The sequence below is a fragment of the Embiotoca jacksoni genome, unplaced genomic scaffold, assembly GCF_022577435.1.
Source record: "Embiotoca jacksoni isolate LCO1_2020_lvr unplaced genomic scaffold, fEmbJac1.0.p SCAF_4, whole genome shotgun sequence".
NCBI classification, from domain to species: domain Eukaryota; kingdom Metazoa; phylum Chordata; class Actinopteri; family Embiotocidae; genus Embiotoca; species Embiotoca jacksoni.
Window position 1 is genome coordinate 10,882,800 of NW_027185392.1, and position 21,167 is coordinate 10,903,966.

The 21,167-nt window shown below is 38.8% G+C and overlaps 1 protein-coding gene across 1 annotated transcript; it reads left to right on the top strand.

The window, feature by feature from the left end:
* The first annotated feature begins 1,784 nt into the window (after nt 1-1,784).
* Nucleotides 1,785-20,243, top strand: mcoln1a (mucolipin TRP cation channel 1a). The gene is made up of 14 exons (XM_069167929.1): nt 1,785-1,945; nt 10,729-10,961; nt 11,122-11,289; nt 12,126-12,282; nt 13,831-13,912; nt 14,215-14,311; nt 14,802-14,901; nt 15,179-15,285; nt 15,587-15,736; nt 15,880-15,981; nt 16,092-16,214; nt 16,823-17,029; nt 17,248-17,378; nt 18,354-20,243. Exons 1-14 carry the CDS (start codon nt 1,915-1,917, stop codon nt 18,388-18,390), a joined length of 1,725 nt encoding a protein of 574 aa, XP_069024030.1. The 5' UTR covers nt 1,785-1,914; the 3' UTR covers nt 18,391-20,243.
* Nucleotides 20,244-21,167: the final 924 nt, after the last annotated feature.

Genomic DNA, 21,167 nt, shown 5'->3' on the forward strand with positions numbered 1-21,167 from the left:
CACTGGCATCTCTTCATCTATAAAGCTCTTATTGGAAAACTGCCCCGTTACCTCTCTGAAATGCTTGTACGCACAGACGGGCCTCATCAGACTGGCTCCTCTGACTGGCTCCCACTACGTGTTCCACATGTTAGGACTCAACTGGGAAAGTCTGCTTTGAACTTTAGTGCACCTGACTCCTGGAACAAATTACAGCACCACTTTAAAATCCATACACTTAATCTATTTACATATTAATGAAGCTTGATTTTAAATGACCAAACCCATACTAGTAATTGTTTTATATAACTATATTTTTACTCTGCTTTGTCTACTCAAAATACCTACCTTATATTTTAAGGCTTATAACTTTCTGTTGGAAAAATTACTCAGAAGCTCGATTCAAAATCAAACATATCGGACATTTATTCTTGCAAGAAGGAGCAAATACATGCACCCTCAAAGAGAGGTGTCCAGCAGTGCTCCCAGATCTCCTCCGTAGGGCAGAGACTTTCCGGAGCCACAATGCAAACAAGAGGAAGAGACAAATCTTTTCTTTCCATCATGGTCACAAATGTGTTTTGTGAGGTCTCAGTGACCTTTGACCCCTGCCAACATCTAATCAGTTCATATTTGACTGAGTGGATGTTTGTGCTAAAAAGAAAATTGAAATTCCCTCAAGGCATTTTTTAGGTTTCGCTTTTATAAGAATTGGACAAATGTGAGGTTATAGTGACCTTGACCTTTAACCCCCAACATCACTTTGCATTCATTGACCAAGAAAATATTTGTGCAATATTAGATGGTCTTGAGATATCATGTTCACGACGATGGGACAGACAGACTGACGGACAACCCTAAAACCTTTCTGTGGCTATCGCCAGTGATTGCTACAGATTTGATTTTCATTGAATTGTTATGGGGGATTTGAAACAGGCAGTACACGCAAGGAGACCCTCAAACATCTGCCTTAAAGAGAGGTAAAAAAAAATGTATCAAGCTGATGATGGAGACTGTTAATCAATTGTACAAAATACATACACATCACATGTATTACCGCATGTTGCAACATATGATAACATGGGGAAAATATGTGGGAAAGTTTTCACATGGGAATCTACATGGGCTTCACACATTACACCATGAGCATTTTCCAAATCCACGTTTCCCATTGGCAAAATACGTTTTCACATGTGCACAATCACGTGATCATATTAGTCCTCTTAAATCTAAAACTTTTCAGTTTGATGAATAAGAGCAAGACTTGTCTGCATAAGTTTATACATGACAATGTGTTTATTTTTTATCCTGGTACAATATCCGGATCCATATTGTATGTGAGATGTCCATTGGGTCTTACATCAATGTATTAATGTAACTTTGGGATCATTTTTGGAGAATGTCGCGTTAAAATGTTTTGTTGTTAGTCCTCATTGATATGACCGAGGTATGCAAAATCTTGAGGAAAGAAAGAAGCAAACAAAATATTTCTGTTTTTGCTTTGGGTTTGTTTCATCAAATACAGTAAATAGACATAAATGTGACAAACAGACACTCTCGGATATAAAAAAAATATGTCACTTATAACAATAAATAATCATAATAATAATAATAATAATAATAATAATAAAAACCTTCGAGTCATGTCTCTGTCATAGCTGAAAAAAAAAAAAAAAAAAAAAAAAAGCCAATCAGTGTCCTGCTGTGAACCTCCTGACACTTTACACACAGAGCGCCTCCGAGTCATGTGGTCACATGTGTCAGTCACGTGAGCCGACAGGGCGGAAGGGAGTTTGCGCAAACAACAGCAGCAACAGCGGAGGTGCCCGGATGCATTTCGCCGTGACAGCAGCAACAGTAACAGCCACAGTTAAATAACTGCACGCTGTTAGTTTTAGCCGTATCCTTCACCTGTTTATTGTGTTTTTAAGCCCAATGGCTGCGACAGGACCGCAGGACTCCTCTGGTAACGTAGTGCCAACATCTAATTCACCTTCGCTGCTTTCCACCACTCCTTTGACCTTATACAAGTTCTGGTTGTTTTGCTTCTTAATACGCTGTCTTGTTGTTGGTTTTTTTTTTTTGCTCAATTTAAAATAGTTTTTTGGCTTTCTTCTGGTGTCTCGGCCGGTCCTGTATTTCTGCCCGGTCATCTCATTGTCGGACAGTAACTTCAAATGTGTTTTTCCCTAACAGATTTTTCAACACTGCATTTCTGCTCGGATGACTATTTACTTTAATTCTTATTGACAAAGTTGGATTTTCATGTGTTAATAATGACTGTCTGGCAGCACAATGTGGATGGATGTGTACTGTACAAGCAGAAAAAAACACAACAGAAAGGGCATTAAATCCTTTAAATGATCTCGGCCGAGCACAGCAGCAGAAACTGGTAAATGCCAGGTAGAGATGAACATTTAATTTTTCTTCTCGTAAAAATCCTGCTTATCAAAACGGATTGTGCGCCTATAGAGATTCAGTCATTTTACAAAAGTAAAAATGCAAAAATGTTTGTTGATTTCCATTCAACAAACATTTTCTTTTTGAAATGTTTGTTTAATGTGAAGTAGAGCAGAAGAGAAATACATCACATTGCAGCTCTAATGATTAGCAGACAATATATCAGTTGATAGGTTTATCAATTAGTTGTTTGAGTCTTCAAAGTGAAAAGATTCATTGTTTCTGGCTTCTTAAATGTGATGATGTGTTGCTTTTATCTATTTTATTAATTACTTTTATTTATGATCTATTATATAATTCATTGATTACCTTTGGATTTTGGTCTGTTGGTTGGACCAAACAAAACATTTGATGATATTTCTTTTGGATATTTTGAACGTGTATTTGGCATTGGTCTCTGTTTTCTCACATTTATAGATGAAGTGAATGGTTGATTAATCTTGAAAATAATGAACAGGTCAATGAAAATTTTAAATAATTCTTAATTGTAGCACTTTTGGTGAGTTTAGGAGGTTTACCTTCATCTGCACGTATTTCTGACTATAAGTACGAGATTAGTAGCATCTAAATCAGGCGACTTCACTATAGTACTGATTGTGGAAACCGTCCCTTGTGTGAAGTCTCAGGGGTCGCAGTGGTTGTGTGATCACTTTGTCAGAAGGAGACTGTCGTATCGACTCTTTCCCATGAAGACTCATCACCACCAGCCCCCATTTAGCACATCTACTGAATCAAATGTCCAAACTCTTTTATGCATACAATCGCTGTATGTATTTTCTTTCAGTGCGGTGCAGGATTTTTGAATTGACTCTCAAAGTTTTTTAACTTCGCGAGAAGTAGTTTGACAAGTAAGTGAGTAAGTAACTGAAGTAACTTATTGTTAGCTTAAGCTTTTAAGAAGGTAAGACGTGTCAGAAAACACTTAAGAAATCCACTGTGTAGACTTGGGCTAAAAGAAATTTGCTGTATGAATACCATGGCATTATGTTTTCACTTCCTCTGTCTATCCCATTCTTGTGACCGGGATATCTCAGAAACACCTTTAAGGAATTTCTTCTAATTTGGCGCAAACATTCACTTAGTCTCATGGATAAAACTATTACTTTTTGGTGTTTAAAGGTTACTGTCACCTAAAAAAAAAAATATTTTTTTTGGCCAGAATTCAAACAGCAATTATGACAAAATTTCACACAATTGTCTTGTAGGATGACATTTTGAAAGCATGACATTTTATTTCAAACATGTCAAAGGACAACACCACTGCAGCATCATCATGTTCTACACAGATACTTTTCTGTCTATTATTCATACGCACAACTCAGAAACAGAAGGCAAGATTGTGACTATATTTCACATTTGGTCAGATACTGAATTGGTGACGCTCATCTTGGGTGTCCACCTTGAAACTGTGCTGATTGTAAAGATCTTCTGTGCTATCATGGCTACAACTTTTTGTTATGTCAGAATGAACTTTATTGGCTAAGCATGTAATACATGGAATTTAACTCTGTTTTTGTGTTTGTTTCAATGAATTTACACACTAATGAAATAGATATCGAGCAGAAGAACAACAACAAAGCTTCTCAAAGTCATGTCAAATTAATTTTTACTGGTTTACAGAAGCATACAGCTGTTAGGCTGTACAAAATATCCCATCTTACCTGCAAATAATTCCAAACATGGTTATCAGTTAGCTTTTTTTTTTTTGCTCCCGATGCTTCCTTGAACTTTGGTATAAGTAGACGTTTTGGACTCTCAACCTGTGTGTGGCCTTTTGCTATGGACGTCCAGACAAGATCTAAGCACCGATTAGATTCGTTGGCAGATTTCCAGTTACAGTAAGTGTTTTGATTGACAGACAAGTGCCTACATTAGTGTGTCTGCGGGTGCTCCACAGGCGACGGTGAACCAGTGGAGCCGGATATTTTCATGGATTTGTTCAGCTTGAGCGACTTGGTGTCATAGTGTCAAACGTGGTGGCACGATCAGTGGCCGGCGCCCATTATTGTTTCTCTGACTGCAATCTGTCGTGACGATCGACACACTCGTCTGATTAAAGATATGACAGAGTCTTGCACCTATTGTCTGCATGAACCGTTAAGTGGTCACATTCTTTCAGCTACTTTTCATTCCTCTGCACCGAGGCACGCAACCCCCGCCATTAAAACCAGCAACACGACGTCGGCCTCATTTGTAGTGGCGTTAATAAGAATGCTGTCAATCTTTGCTAATTGTGACGAAGCAACGTTTTCAGATGGCTGTTTGTTTTTTAACTTTAGGAGTTAGAGAATCCCGCAGGTTAACAGCAGGTGTTGGTTAATGCAGGAAGTGATCGCTTTGAATATGGCTTTGGCTAACTGCAGGGAACCACATGTGGTGATTCTGAAAACAGTTGATTTCCTGAAGTAAGAAAAGTTAAGACTTAAACTCAATTGCCAATATAAACAATTTTGCTAAATTACTCTTCCAGATTAGGTCCTTAACTTCACTACCAGTGTTTAAATCTTTATTAAAAAAAAAACCTATTTATTCTCAGTGGAATTTCAAGATTAGGCCCAATTTGTAATTTGGGTGTTGTGTATGGTATTATCATCAAAATGTCTTTTAATTTCTGTCTTTAATTCATTTTTATAGGGTTTTTATTTATTAGTTTATGATTGTCGGATTTGCTTATTTCTATTTGTCTGAAGTTGTGCAACACATATGTTGTCCTTTTTGTTCAAGTAGCCACAACATAAAATATTGGAAAACCTGCAAATTACAAAACGGCAGAATAAAGTGTGACCTAAATTCGGAGTTTGTTACTCTCGTGACACAATTCTCTGTGTGATGTTAATCTGCTGACTCTTCATCCTGTTTATTAGTGCTGACTAATATTGAATACTGGTAGTGTTTTTTTTGCTCCCGTTTCACTTCTCATTTCCATGGGACCGCTCTGCGAAGCTGGTGATCTGTTCTGCTGACTTACTGTGTCTTTTGAGTTCAGGTTCATCCTGATTCAGCAGTCTGTGGTCTTGCCCATGCTGATTTTGAGTAATAACTTCAATAAATGTCCTATTCCAGTCTGACAACATTAAGCATATACTCTATAATGAGAGAGTGAACAAAATGAGGGACCTCATTCTTAGTTTTTTTTCTTTAAAGCAGCGAGCTCAAGCAAACCAAGAACATATGACAAGTATTAAGTATGATTAGCCTGCTTTGTGGATTTCCTTTGAAATGTCGTAGCTGTACAGACCTGACACACTGACCAGCCTTGTTTCTAACCTTAAAGCGTGCGCTCTGTTGTCCAGCTCAGTCACACTCTCTGGCTTACACTTATCAGGTTAGATTGGCAGTCTCTCCATCTTTCTTGTCTCTTTAACTTTTTGGTTTTCTCTAATCCTAGATTTCAATGTGTAATCTTTTTAACATAAATCCATAGCAGTGCTCTGTCCAAAGCATGCATTGTTTGCACAAAGTAATTATTAGTATAAAGACTGGACTGTTACATTAGGATCTGCAGTGCTCTCATCGTCCCCTTCAGTCACAGGATTTTTATTAAGATTTTATCAAGAAGAAAATATTTAAACTGTTGTATTCTATGAATCTTGACATGTATTGTTTGTGTCATTTTAGGATTTAAGAAATTAAATCATATATTTATGTTTTAATCATCTCATCTGTGCCTGTGGCCTGAGAATAAACCTCATGCATACAGTCCCATATGAGTCAGTAATTATAAAACTCAACCAAATCAGATTAGACAATAACTAAATAGACACCAGAGCATTGAACCATTTTATATCATGCTTGTGTAATTTCAACTGAAAAACTCAAATACCTCTGACTGTTATAAATCAGTAAAACCATCACAACATTTTGTTCAGTATAGCCAGTGGAAAGTTGTTAGAAAAATTACTCGGAGGCTTGGTTCAAAATCAAACATATCGGACATTTATTCTTGCAAGAAGGAGCAAATACATGCACCCTCAAAGAGAGGTGTCCAGCATTGCTCCCAGATCTCCTCCTTAGGGCAGCTTTTATACAGTGTGACAAACAGTTGACAGTCATCCCCATTTCCTCTGTATATCTGATTTTGTAGATAGTACCGAGTGAGGTACATAACATGTACATAAAAAGGAAAAAAAACAAAAACCAGAAGAATCATCATGAGGAAAATCATATTAATCACACAATTGTTGTTGCACAAGGGGGGTGGTGGTTCAGTCATCAAACAAAGGGTCACTCTAAGGCCGCAGGGTCCTATCCTCCTGAATAGATGCCATGTGATGCTGTCTGGAGCCATTTTAGCTGTACTGTCCATTCACAGATATACTAAAAAATAAACTCACCAGAAACTAAACCGCGTGGGTGTTGTTAGTTTCTTCACTGGTTTGAAACAAGTACCCCTATTGATATCACCTCCCTTTGTAACCCGACTTCACCACAGGGGAATGCCGGCTTACTTAATCAGGTATGTCCGTGTTATGTGGTTCAGGCAATGGTCTCATCCTTCTGCAATGGCTGAGGTGTATTCGGACCCGTTCAGCACTCCGCACCTATATATTGATTACACACCATGACAAGGCACTTTTCTAGACCATAAAACACTGACTCATGCCATGAGGCTTCACAACACTTTCAGAGATGGATACAGGTTTGAGGTTGTATGTATGTACAGTCAGCAATCCCAAAAATGTATGACAATGTTTCTGAAAAGAGAATTTTGCTACTGTCTGTTTAAGTCAGACTTTTTGAAAAAAGTATTTTTGTAATTTGTCACAAAACTTTGAGTGTTTAAACCATCAGATTTTAAAATGTTTGAGTAGTTTGTAAAGCCATATGTTGTAAATGCTTGGTTTATTATAGATACCATCCCTCCTGTTGAGGCATGGTTTATCCCATGGCTCAAAAGGGCCACATATCTATACAAACTTTTTTGGGAGTATCAGCTTGCCTTCCTGTCATCTCCATAAATCATTGTCTTTTTGTTGTGCTTTATTTCCCTTCCCTCTCATTTTTATTTTCTGCATTCTCTTTTTCCTTCTTTTTTCCTCTCCTTCTCCCTTTCCAACCCTTTTCTCCTGTTCTCTGCCTCTGTCAGCCATGCCCTTGCTTCTTTTAAACCTTCTTTTTGTTCTTTTTTTTTATTTCCCCCATACTTGCTCTCTATCTTCTGTCAACTCTCTACATGTTGTCGCTGTTAGTTTTCCCTTGAATCTGTGTTTCTTTTCCCATTTTTTTCCAAATATTTTATGTTATCCGCACCTTTTGAGTGCATGCATTTTACATCTCCCTCCAGAGGTATCTCTTCGATCTTATTACAGCATGACCCCATTTTTGCTATCTGTGAGCCAACCAGTTTGTATGGAGTTCACCCGAGCAACTGGTCTTTATACAGTGTACCATTAGGTTTCGGCCCTCCTTTACTCTGTAGGACACTCACAGTATCTAATTATTTATTTATTTATTTAAATTTTCTTATAGTTCCCTGTCGGTCCCTGACCTATTTCCGAAGTCCCTGACTTGGTTATCTGTAGGTCCCTGACCTATTTTTGTGCGCGCGACTTTTAGTTTACCTAGTCTACTCAGACTCTTTAGTTTACCTAGTCTACTCAGACTCTTTAGTTTATATAGTCTACTCAGACTCTTTAGTAGGTCCCTGACCTTACTCTTTAGATCAAAACAACAACAAAAGAAGTTGTCTTACCCGGGTGTCCGATGTTTTGATGGTGAATCAGCCTTTCTCTAGGATCCCGTCACTCGTCCTCTCTCTAGTCAGTCCTGGTCTCACCAATGTCCAAACTGCTTTGATAAAGAAACAGCGGAGGTCTTTCCTCAGGAGTCCCAGACTCCCCCGTGCACGGTTTCAAGCTGTGTCCGGAGAGAGGAGGAGATGTTGGGATCCGGCTCGAAGGACCAATTATGTTAGAAAAATTACTCAGAGGCTTGGTTCAAAATCAAACATATCGGACATTTATTCTTGCAAGAAGGAGCAAATACATGCACCCTCAAAGAGAGGTGTCCAGCATTCCTCCTTCTTGCAAGAATAAATGTCCGATATGTTTGATTTTGAACCAAGCCTCTGAGTAATTTTTCTAACAAAAGTAAAGGCTAATTCATAGTTTGTGTGTCTGTGTGTGCTGACTGATACTGACTTAATACGCGATTACATTCATAGAACAACTTTAGTGTACACCTCTCCTCTGTCTGCCACGTGTGTTGCCTCCCCGTCCACAAACCTGCACTGTTGTTCTCATGGCTGCACTCTTTTAATGACGAATTAGGAAAGTGTGGAACAGCGATTCTCCTCGCTCAGATTTTCCTTTTTGTTCATGTGGTGCATGCGCAGTCGGAGCAGTGTATTGCCTACATGATCACAAATTTTGGGATGAAAGCAAATATCCGCAGAGGGTTCCACACGCACCCAGTGGACTTGGTCAGATGATGGAATTTGCAACACAAAGATCCTTCACGAATTGGCCTTAATGTATCAAAACCTCTTAATATCACTTTCAAAGATATTGTCATCATACTCATTATTTATTTGTAGGAAATATCTCAGCTTTTAGCTCTCATGCCTAGAAACTATGATGAGTTAACTCTGTAACCTCATATGTGCTCTCCACAGTTTCTGATCTTAAATTTTCAAACCCAGTCGGGCAAGGCTTCTCTGATTTCTCAGCTCTGAACCATCCCAGGAATCCGTCTCACTTCGTCTGCTGCAGTGTATAGATATCAGCAGTAACTAGCCGTTTACTGTCACTGGTTGAAATACATTTCTACACCGAAGACTCGTAGTTTCATCTGGAACTTTTCTGATTCTTTTCTATATTTAAAGAGGAAGAAAGAAATAAGAAAGTATTACTCCTCTCCGAATTTAATAATATAAGTTTAGCGTTGTTTTTAGAATTTATTAACACTCTTAATGACAACCATAAGAAACCGATAGTGTCACTTTAGGGGACAACCCTTGGCGTCATTTATTTCCATGAGTCCCTGTAGCTTTGGACTTGAAAGGGTTAAATCGCAGGTGTTGCAGGGTTCAGTCTCAGTGCCAGAGGGGACAGAGAGACTTAAAGCTGCAGACAAAGAGGAGGTGTCAAACTGAAGTGAAAGTTCAGGCTCAGGCACACATGGTGCAGACAGGAAGCTGTTGGTCTGAATCAGTCAGAGGAAGATTGAGTCACGTTTTGCAGGAAATGCCTGGACTTTAGGAAAAGCATCACGTGATGGTCGCGCTTTCCTTCACAACCAGTTGTTGTAGTCACAGCTGTGGGACAGCACTGGACTCTTGTCCTGTTGCTCTTCTCTGTGGTTTGCAAGAACACTTTATGACCCTGAACATTTTATTAATCATCATTAAAGGTTTTATTCACAAGTATTGAAGCTTAACTTGGATGTTCAGCATCTTAGTTCGCCATGTTAACATGTCTTAAGTAACAAAAGGTAAAAATAAAGCACACAGTACATCTGAGGCTAGGACTGGACAAAATAAAATATCACAGTCTTTGTGACCAAATGCTTTGATTTTAAATCTTTGACAAGATTTAAAATGCTTACTCAATGAGATTTTTAATAAATCAATAACAAAAACTCCTATAAGTTAGATTTCATTACAGTCTGTCCGGTAGTTCACTTAAAATAATTGTTGTTGATATTTTTATTCTGGGCCAACAGAACAGACTATTATGACCACTCTTAACTGAAATGTTAATAAAATGTAACATTGGCATCGAGGCACAGAAACCATTTCACACAACGACAGCTATAATTTCCTGGACGAAACCCTGAAAGCAGAACTAACTCTGAGCCCAGGTGGGTCTGCCTTATTTATCAAATACCAGTTTTAATGAGGTGTTAAACAGTCCAGGCAATGTCAGTTGTGATGATGAGGGAGGGCAGTGAAGCAAATTTAGAAGAAGTTTTTTGTGGTTTTGTCTTGATAATATTGTGTGAATGAAGACAGTCAGAACTACCTCATTACATTATTTTGTTGACCAAAACCTACAATTTCTCTCATCTGACATCATATTATTCACCGATACAGCTAATATTGGGCAGTTGATTAGCCCGGGTGAGTTTATTAACCGCGCTCCAGTATTGACAAACAGGACTCAGTTAACCTGAACTTCAGGGAGACTGTGGGTCACTCGGATAGACTCTCGGTCTGTTCATCAGTTGTATTTGTCTGGTAAAAGATTAGTCAAGAGCTGTTTATCATTTTTACTGATATTAAGTTCACAGAAAACTTAGAGCAAAAATAACGCTGGGAAAATGAACCTTCTTATTTATTATTTTCCACAGATGGCAGCAGCGAGTATGACCAACAGCGTAACAGCCATGACAACAACTACAACAACCACAGGCTTCCCACGGCAGCAGCAGGTCACTGGGTCAGGGCTGATCAGGAAGAGGAGGCTATTCGCAGAAAGCTGAAATATTTCTTCATGAGCCCTTGCGATAAATATCATGCCAAGGGCCGCAAGCCCTTTAAACTGATCCTGCAGCTGCTCAAGATCATTATTGTCACAGCTCAGGTGCGTCATCTTACATCTCAATACTGTTTTGACTACAACGTTAACACCTCAGGGTTTTTCTTTATCCTCACTCCTCCTCATCCTGACATATCTCTCACTCTTTTCTCACCTTTCTCTTTGACCTGTAACACTTTGTTTTTTCTTACACTCTTTGCTGCAGTTAGTGCTGTTTGGCCTCAGTAACCAGGTGGTGGTGACCTTCAAGGAGGAGAACACTATGACCTTCAAGCACCTCTTCCTCAAAGACTACGACGAGTCCACAGATGACTCCTTTGATGTTTACACACAGCAGGACGTGAACGACCACATCTTCTATGCTGTGGAGCAGGTGAGCTCTCTTCAGTGGAGAAGCTACTTAAAAATATGAAATCACTTATCAAAACAATCTTCCAATTTTTAATTCGCATTCAGCTGTTTGGAGAGGTTAAGCAAAGTCATATTCAGATTGCACACGTGCAGTGAGGAATTGCCTAAAATTCTTTCACTCTTTATTATGCTTGTTAAAAAATTTAAGGAAATAAATTACATGATTAACATGTCTTTAATCTCTTCATCTTCAATCTTATAGGCCTAATTGGACCTCACAATTATAACATGGGATCAAAAATGAGCTTTGTTAAGTCTGAACCTAATGGTTTATGGCAGTGGTTCTCAACTTGTGTGTCGAAACCCCAAAATTGGTCTCAGGGTGATTTTGAATGTGTTGCATTTGTGTGTAAAAAAGAAAAGTTGAAAGGGGGAGAGGGGGGGTGGAACTTATATTTTGATTTCTACAGAATTTCTGCTGCTAGTTGATTGCTGTCGGTGTTCTTATGACGGTAACGACCAAAACTTTTATTTATTTAATTCCACATAACTCTGCCTTTTTATTCCATATAGATCAATTTTGATCATTAACAGTTACAGGAGGTCAGAAATACAGCGCTCTTCTGTTCCTGTTCTGCCACATCTATTTAAATGTCACAGCCGAATGGTTTGTAGTATCAACAAGACTAAAAGACACGTTCAGGGGACATTAATGTCACTGTAATTTGTTGACATGATGTTGGCACCGAAGGAAAAGTCAGGTCTTCACCAGACTATGAAGTTGTGTGTTAAATGCACAATGCATTAATCTGTGTTTAACTCAATTCATAAAGGGACACGCACACATTTCCTCCACAGTATCTGGCCTTACCAGAGACCACAGTGGGGCGCTACGCTTACGTGTATGATGTTGGTGTGAATGGCAGCGCGCTCTCCCTCTGCCAGCAGTACTACAAGAAGGGAAGCATCGACCCAGCCAACGACACCTTCAGTATAGACCCACGAGTCATTACAGGTACGTGAGTGACACTGCACAGTGCAAGAGAGACCGTGATGGCCTGGGATTTGACAATGCTAACAGCGCCTGGAGTTGTCCTCAGCTCTGTGCGCTGCTAATGTGTGAACTTGTTCTCAGTGTGACAAACTGTGGAAAAAAAAAGATTATATTTAATTGTGCGGGCTGCAGCACATGTGAACAACACGGAAAAGGTGTCATGTACAATTGTTGTATGTGAACTATTTCTTTCTAGAATTGAATGTAGATTATTTGTCACGTCATTTAAAATAGCATTTGGGCCCTTCTATCTTACATGGTTCAGCTGATAACTTTGTCAAAGGCACTGAACAACACAAGTTCCTGCTTCTTTTTTTACAGTAATACAAAAATAAGAAAAATGGGTGGTTAGTACAGAGGGTGACCTAATGAGGCAAGAATTTTCTATAAGGGTTCTTTGTGCATAGCTTGCATAAATGTTAGAGGTCAGAGGTCAGCTTGAGCACTTCTGTAACTTCAGAAAGAAACGTCTGAGTAGGAGGAATATCTGAAAATCCTCTTACAACTTTTAGAGTGAGTCTGTTCTCAACTAATGTGCTACAAATTGTTTAAACATTTTTTTAATTAAAATAACTAACTAGCAATAAACGGTTACATTCCCAGAGTCTTTTGATGCTTTTATATCACTTATTACTGAGATATTAAAGAGAAAAAATAATATGATATATATATTTTACCTCATAACATGCAGAACTAATCACATTTTTTGAACAATCAACTTCACACAGCCAAAGAAAAAGATGACAGACACCCTGTTTGCAACTTTAAAACACAGTAATTTATTTTAAAAACTCCAAAGTGGAACTAAAGTGACAACATGACCCAAACAGGGACGCAGTAGTCAGCAGGCTCCCAGAGAGGGAGACCACAGAAGAGGCAAACAGGCTCATATATCCTCCCATTCAGGTGAGCCCAATCCTTCAATCGAATGGGAGGAAGAACCTGAAAAGGGAAGAACACTACCAGAGACAGGGGAAAAGAAAAAGACCAAGCAAAGCAAATGATCTCCTGCCCCACATGAAGAGAGAGAACAGATATTCACAGAAGGGGAGGGATGGTCACATCATAAACACTTAAAATGTCTTTATATCCGCTTATAACTACATTATAGTCTGTTATAAACCATTTATGAAATGTAAGATAGGGTGTAAAAATGCTACATGGGTGGCTATTACTCTTCATCACCGGCATATTTGTACCTGTAACCTTGTGTTATACACATCATCCCAGTCAGAGATGTTGCATGCTCTTAGAGTTTCCTACTTCCTCATATCAATGTGTTTTTGTGTTAAAGAGGAAGCAAGAGCAACAGAGGAAAAAACACAATTTAAAAATCTTTTTTCACCTCATATCACATGTAATGTTTGTGAAACACTAATAATTCTGACAAGACTTCATTCTTGATTTTACAAAAAAAAACTTTTTACCTTTTTTTTTTTTACTTTTTTTTTTTAAAGATTGCATGTCCTTATTTTCTCAACATGACTATTGATTCTTCACTATCTCCAGATTGTGTAGGCGTGAACCCGCTGTCGGCCCCCCCAAGTCTGCTCGACAGAAGCTACAAGAACTTTACGCTCAAGTATCACAAGTAAGGCTTCATTTTTCACATGGCTGTGGCTTCTCCTCGTTTGGCCTCCTTTGATTATCTCTGCAGTATCTGATGAAGATATTCAACAAGTCACTTATCTCTGCTGCACACACACACACACACACACACACACACACACACACACACACAAAACAGGTATTCAAGAACACTGACAAAAAACACACACATGCATTGCTTACTGCTTCTGGTGTGTGTGTTTCTGGTCATTTTTGGTCACTATGGTAACAACCTTGCTTTTGTATTTGTTTCTTTCTATCTGTTTGTTTTTCTTTTTTTTCAAGGCTGATCAATGTTACCATAGAGTTCCAGCTGAAGGCAATCAATATCCAGACGATCATCAACAATGAGATCCCAGACTGCTACACTTTTTACATAACAGTGAGTGAAACACTGAGTGTCATGCTTGATCCACAGGTAGTGAACAACAGGTTGGTCAGAGACAGCCTTGTTTTTATGTGTATTTGTGTTTCATTTATCATAACGGGAGTCAATATGACTTTTCTGTTGGTCAAGTCATTATATTAGTTATTCTTAGATGGTAAATTACTACATTTATATACATTTAGTTTAGACGTTTTGGTACTTCCAACACAGTCAGTATCATCTTCAGAGATCTTACGCTCAACACTGATCCTGCTGATCCTTGTTGAAGGATACTCATTAATCAGAAAGAGTGACTTTCCTAAGGGAACATGAAACATAGCGCAGATCAAAATTACATTCATATATCCAACATCTTGAACAAGTCAAACTCTCACGCTTCAGCCTGCATTCCGTTTCATCCCATATTTTCATTCTCTGAAATACTATTCTTATTAAGGGGCAGATTCAGAGGATATGAATTGTGTGTTGGTTTTTTCTCTCTTAGATAGTTCTGGACAACAAGGCTCACAGTGGCAGGGTGAAGATCTGGTTACAAAATCAGGCATCAATAAAGGACTGTAAAGACCCGAGCGTCTCTGGACACGGTGAGACACCAGATTACTGGACGGTTGGCAGAAAAGACAAGAGAGCAACAGAAAACATCTCACAGAAACACGGCGTGGAGGCAAAACATGTTAACGTTAAAGAACATGCGGAAATCAATGTTAAAAGTTGCTTGCACTTAGAATTACTGAACAGACAGGAAATATCAATACGTGATGTTATTTATACACCAGGACTTAGCAGTAAAGGCATGCTGCAGCCATAATGAATTGAAAAACACTTACAGCTGTGTTTATTTTTAAACTTTTCAACCTCCAGCTGAGAACTACACACGTGTAACGTTTGATGTCGCTGTGGCTCTGGTGTGCATGCTGTCACTGCTGCTGTGTAGTCGCTCCATACTGCGAGGCGTCATGCTGCAACAGGTGAGGAAAGTGTGTTACAATCAAAGTGAAATATACAACAGAATGAGAGCTTTGGCTTACAGCAGTACAGTCATCAGTTCACGCAAAATCATGCTTTGTTAAGAATGCAGATTTACAATCAAGGGAAACGGTGACTAAAAAGTCTGAAAGCTGGTGGAAAATAATGCCTTGTTTCACAGTAATAGTTATCAGACTGAGGATATTGTGATTTTTAAAATGATTGTGTGTGTTTAATTTACAGTTGCATTTACCCCTCATTTTTCAAGTTTGGCTCATTCCTCATTCTGTCTTCATTCTTCAGGAGTTTGTGCACTTCTTCCGGGAGACTCTGCATCGTAAAGTGTGCTGGGCAGATCGGCTCGAGTTTATTAACGGCTGGTTTATTCTCCTCATCATCAGTGACATCCTCACCATCACTGGCAGTATCATCAAAATCGGCATTGAGTGCAAGGTCTAATATCAGCTGTAGTTTTTATTGTTGGTACACAATGTTTAACTTACACTAAATGTTCTCAATACCCTCATTTAAAATCTTTAGAACGGAGAAATCATGCTATGTGTTTGTTGTCAAGCTTGTATCTTTTCTCCCAACAGGAAATATCCTCCTATGACCTCTGTGGCATCCTCTTAGGGACCTCCACCCTCTTGGTTTGGGTGGGAGTCATTCGCTACCTCACGTTCTTCCAGAAGTACAATGTAAGTCACACATACTTCTGATAATACTTCTCGCTGCTGGGTAACAAAAAGGTCCTCTTAAATAATAATACATAAAATGAATTCGGTTTACCTCGTGTCCCATTCTGTAGATCCTGATCGTCACACTTCGAGCAGCTTTCCCCAATGTGATTCGCTTCTGCTGCTGCGTGGCCGTCATCTATCTGGGTTACTGCTTCTGTGGCTGGATCGTCCTAGGACCGTACCATGTCAAGGTGAATAAGACTGGGAATCTCTTAGACATAAATTGGATCATTTGCTGTTAATTGTGTTTCTGTTTTGACTTTCTTTTTTTTTTCCTTTCACCCGTTTTAACATGACTTGTTTTTAAACCTTTACATTTGCATTTAAATTGAAAATGGAAAATGTATCAGTCTTTGTAAGATTTACAGAACACACTGAAGATGATTTGTCTGATTTTAGCCATTTAAATGCCATTCTGCTGATATTTTTTTTCTTTGCTCATTAAATCATTGAAAAAAAAAAATTGTATTCACAAAGTGAGCTGCACTTTTTCAGTTCAGTGCTATACAGTGATTTTTATTTTTTCAACAATCCTCACTTTTTGTTTCTTGAACATGCAGATATTTCATTCGAATACATTTAGGTTGTAAATTATTTTAGGCTCTAATATAATCTGTGCAGTTTTAAAATCCAGTCCAGGCGGCTTAATTACAAAACCAGGTTTCAGCAGAGAAGATTTTCCCCATTTTAAATACCCGAGGTGCCACAGACGACACCTGGAAGATCCTGCCTCCTGTGAGTTAAAGCTTTACTTACAGTGTAACCTCTTTCAGCTCACCTCCATTTCTTTCCTTTACAGTTCCGCTCTCTGTCCATGGTGTCGGAGTGTCTGTTCTCCCTCATTAACGGCGACGACATGTTCGTGACGTTCTCAGAGATGCAGGAGAGCAGTACTCTGGTGTGGGTGTTCAGCCAAGTTTATCTGTACTCCTTCATCTCCCTCTTCATCTACATGGTGCTGTCTCTGTTCATCGCTCTCATCACAGGAGCTTACGAGACCATCAAGGTGGGAAATTACTGCACTTAAAAAGGCCCCTCCACCAACTTTACACATCGAGATTAGTTCACATTCCTCACAATGAGGAGAATTAGTCTGTGAAAACATTTGCAAAATGTTTTCTGCGGCAAGGACCACAGTAAAAAACCCTGTTATTACACTTTAGAATCCAAAGTGAAAAATAGAAGATATAAATAACAGTGATATATTTTCATTGATTTCCACAGCACCAAACCCAAGAATCTTTTCACATCACGGACCTGCATGCCTTCATAGCAGAGTGTACAGATGCACCGAGTTCTGGGAAGTTCAGGGGTCTGGAGACGTCGCTTTGCTGCTCCTTCTGTTGCTGTGACCGGTGAGTGTTTCTTTTATGACCCACAGAAAGGTCAATAACATAATCCCCAGAATTAAGGCGTAGCCAGTATCTTTCTTTAAATACACGTGACTCTAAAATGAATGTTGAAAACAAAAAAAATAACAGTCGCAAAGGGAATGATGGGCCAGTCGACTGTCGAACCTTTGCATACACCTTAATCAAAGACCAAAACTAATAGGAACAAAGCTACAAACACCTTAAACATACTGTAAAGAAATAACAAAAACAGCAAGTTAGATTGGTCACAATTTAGTCGGCTGCTGCCACTGAGGACAGAGAGACGAGACAGAGGGGGGACCTAATATAAAAAAAAAAATTAAATGCTCATTATGGCCAGCAGAGGGACCATTTAATAGTCAATAACCAACTCATCAGCTGGGTCAATTAAAAACAGTCAGTAACAGTAATAGAAACACAATAAAAGATGTGATGTGAGCTACATGGTTACATCAAGTAACAAACACTTAATAAAAAAAAACAGCTTAGAAACACAGGCTTGTTTCTAACTTGAGCACAAATGTTTTTTGTGTTAGAAAAAAACTATTAAATCAAACATTTAGAAATTCAACTATAGTCAAAGCATAAAACCAGGTATAATTGGACATATGGATCATCCAGTAACCATAATGACTGTAACGTCCCCGGCTTCTTTACAGCAGAGGACTTTTGTTGCATTTCACAAAATGTCCTGTCTGCATCTCTGATGTCAGTTTTTTTTTATAAAAGCAAGGTCTGTAAGTATTTTGAGATAGAGTGAGTTAGACCAACATCATGCAGCATGTCTCTGTTAATACTTTTATTTTTTTTTATTTTTTTTTATAATTTTCTTCTGTAAATATCTTTAAAGATATATTTCTGTAAATAGCACCATTAAGACACTTTAAATAGGAGTATGAGAGATATCACAATTGTAGAAAATCATTGAATGAGCCAGCTTCCTTTGATTTCCTTCAGAACAACGACATATGAAGATGCCCTGCTGGTGAACTGAAGTTGACCTGGATGACCTCAGAGGCCTCACTTGCCTCTTCTGCTGGCAAATGGCATACACTGCATTATTGAGGCCCAGTGTCTCTGTATAAACAAACGGTATCTGGGTCAAACCTCAGCACTGCTCAGAAGGGGGAGTCGCCATCGACTGGACCAGCGCTCTGTACAAGGAATATGTAGCGGCCATCTTCTTATTGGGCCTCTTGTTTTTCCTTGATGTTATGGAGAAGAAACTGTGGGCTGATAAAGGGCTGGACCTTTCTTCCATATAAACTGGGCTCCAGAACATCATGGACGACTAATTCGCAGGCATTTCTCTTGTTTCTAGTTTCTATTTAAAACAAAATCCAGTATTTTTTTAATGCACAGTGCTATACCAACAAGAGGACCAGTTGTTAAGAGACCAAGTGACCACAAAGGCCATGATGACTGCAGTACTGCATAGTAGGTGCTCACTGCTTTTATTGTTTTTGTTTTCCTTTTATAGTATTTTACTACAGTTAACCCCTTGATAACGGGGCTTTTAAAATTAATCATATTCAACAATATTTTCTTACACCCTATTCATTGATTTTACATCATATGATGTCTCTTGCACTCTAAATGCCTTTTTATTACTAATAAAACTGCTTGGTCTTTGACACTAGAAAATATTCTGGGACATTTGAACAGAAGGAGATAAAAATAACACTCGTAGTAGTGTTTTTGTTGTTGTTGTTGTTTTTAGACAATCAAGGAGATGGTTTTCAATAAACACATCAGAAAACAGGACCACAAACAGACACACAATGAGATTTCGGAAGTGGAATCGACTTGTTTTCTCTGGAAGCTGCACACACAGGATAAAGTTTCAAACGTCGTCTTTAGCCGCGGCTCGACTACATCAGCATCATGTTGCCTTCAAACGTGGATCCTAGCTTAGTTTGAATTGCTGCACTTTGTTGCTGTAGTGAAGTGTGTGATGTGATATGTTGCATTTATCTCAGTATAATGATCCATGTAATGGGAGGCACTCGCTCACTAATGAAGCACTCAGCTTTGCCTGTGGTTAGCTACTGCAAGACAAAGCTGTTCTGCAGACCCATGTGCATGTTTCTTTAATGATGCCAAAGTATTATCAAGAAACTAAGACTTTATCCATTAGAAGATAAAAATGTTGTCCCCCACTCTCCATTTACAGACATCACTGATGGCCATTAACAAATTGCATCTGACTTGCTTCAAGAGGAAAAAAAAGGCTTGACTTGCTTTGTCGAATGGAGCTGGACTTTTTGGTAGATAACAAAACAGATTATCGACACAGGAAACTGCTCTGTAATAATGTTGTCATAGTGACTCAATGCTTTTTTTTTTTTTTTATTGTGTTTCTTGTCTTCATAAGGATGTCTAAAATGTTGCGCAGTGACTTGATCTTTTGGAAGAAGCTTGAATAATAATAATAATAATAATACCTTTTGTTTTTCTTTGTACTGCACAAAACGCACACTAGTTAAAGGAGTCTCACAGTGGGGTTTCAAAAGCAGAAATGATGACTGGTCCAAACAGGAATGGGTTGATGAAGTGTAAGATTATAGTAATGTTTCGGTTGTCTCATACGCTGTATGATTGTCTCATTTAAGCTAAAAATATTTATGGATTTAGATGGCATGTATATATTATCTTGTATTATCAAGATGTACCTTTATTCTGGTTTGATGTTTTATGGTGTCATGTTTTTATTGTTATGTGCAATTGAACCATAGTTGAGACATAATTGTGAGTTGTTATGATGTCATCTGCTTTGTGTCAAACATGTTGCCAAACTACTGATAGTAGTTTCCTGGGTGCTTTTGATATTAAAACTTAGTACTTGTATTATTGTATTGTGGCCTTGTTTCATCTCCAGTAACCTGATGAGTGTTGAAGTTCCACTGAAATTTCAACAGGGGGAGCAAGTAGTTCATGTGTCTGGACACTGATTCATGCAACACTGCACCAAAACACTGGAAGTTTATTTGTTGTTCACAGGTGAAAAGGGCACATTGGAGATTTAAGAACAACTGTTATGAAACCCTGCCTATTTCTGTTGAGACGCTGCATCTGAGAGCTTCCACAGACAGTAAATTACAATTCTGGATGTTCTCTTTCTGAACCGCCCGATATGATGAGCTCCTTTCCTGACTGCTGAGCTTCCAAAGCGAGGCTTGGCAGCTGATGTAGCACATCTTTGCCTTCAACCCACTTAACCTAATATCATCATACATTATGTACTGCTCTGACGGTGCCTCCAGTAGGAGTGTGTGAGACAGACATAAGGAGAGGTTTATCGTTTAATGCATCTCATTAACATGCTTCATTCATACTCCTGAAGGAGAAACTGTCATATTCACTTTGTCTCATGATGTGTGTCTATATGCACGAGTCCTTCACTCAGCCTGTGATGCAGGATGGAAGCTCAGAAGGAAAGAGCTTCTTCAATGAGCTACTAATGGTCTTATCAGTTGTACTGTCTGTGTGCTAATGTCAGGGGTGGTCCTTTGTTGATGCCAGTTTGAACTGAAATGTGGTCAACTTCATGGCCAAAGCGCCTCGGATCAAAAATACAGGCCTGCAGCAGCAAGCGTCTCCTTTCCCTGCGGGCACCTGAGTTTTTGTTTGGTGCATCTGTGTGTGGGCTTGTAGAGTGTATGCAGCTGTCTTTACTATGAGGTGTTTGGGCAGATGGATGACCGGACCACAGTCAGAAACTGATTTAAAACAAGCCCGTCTGTGAATAAAAGCCTTACAAGTTATCAGTCT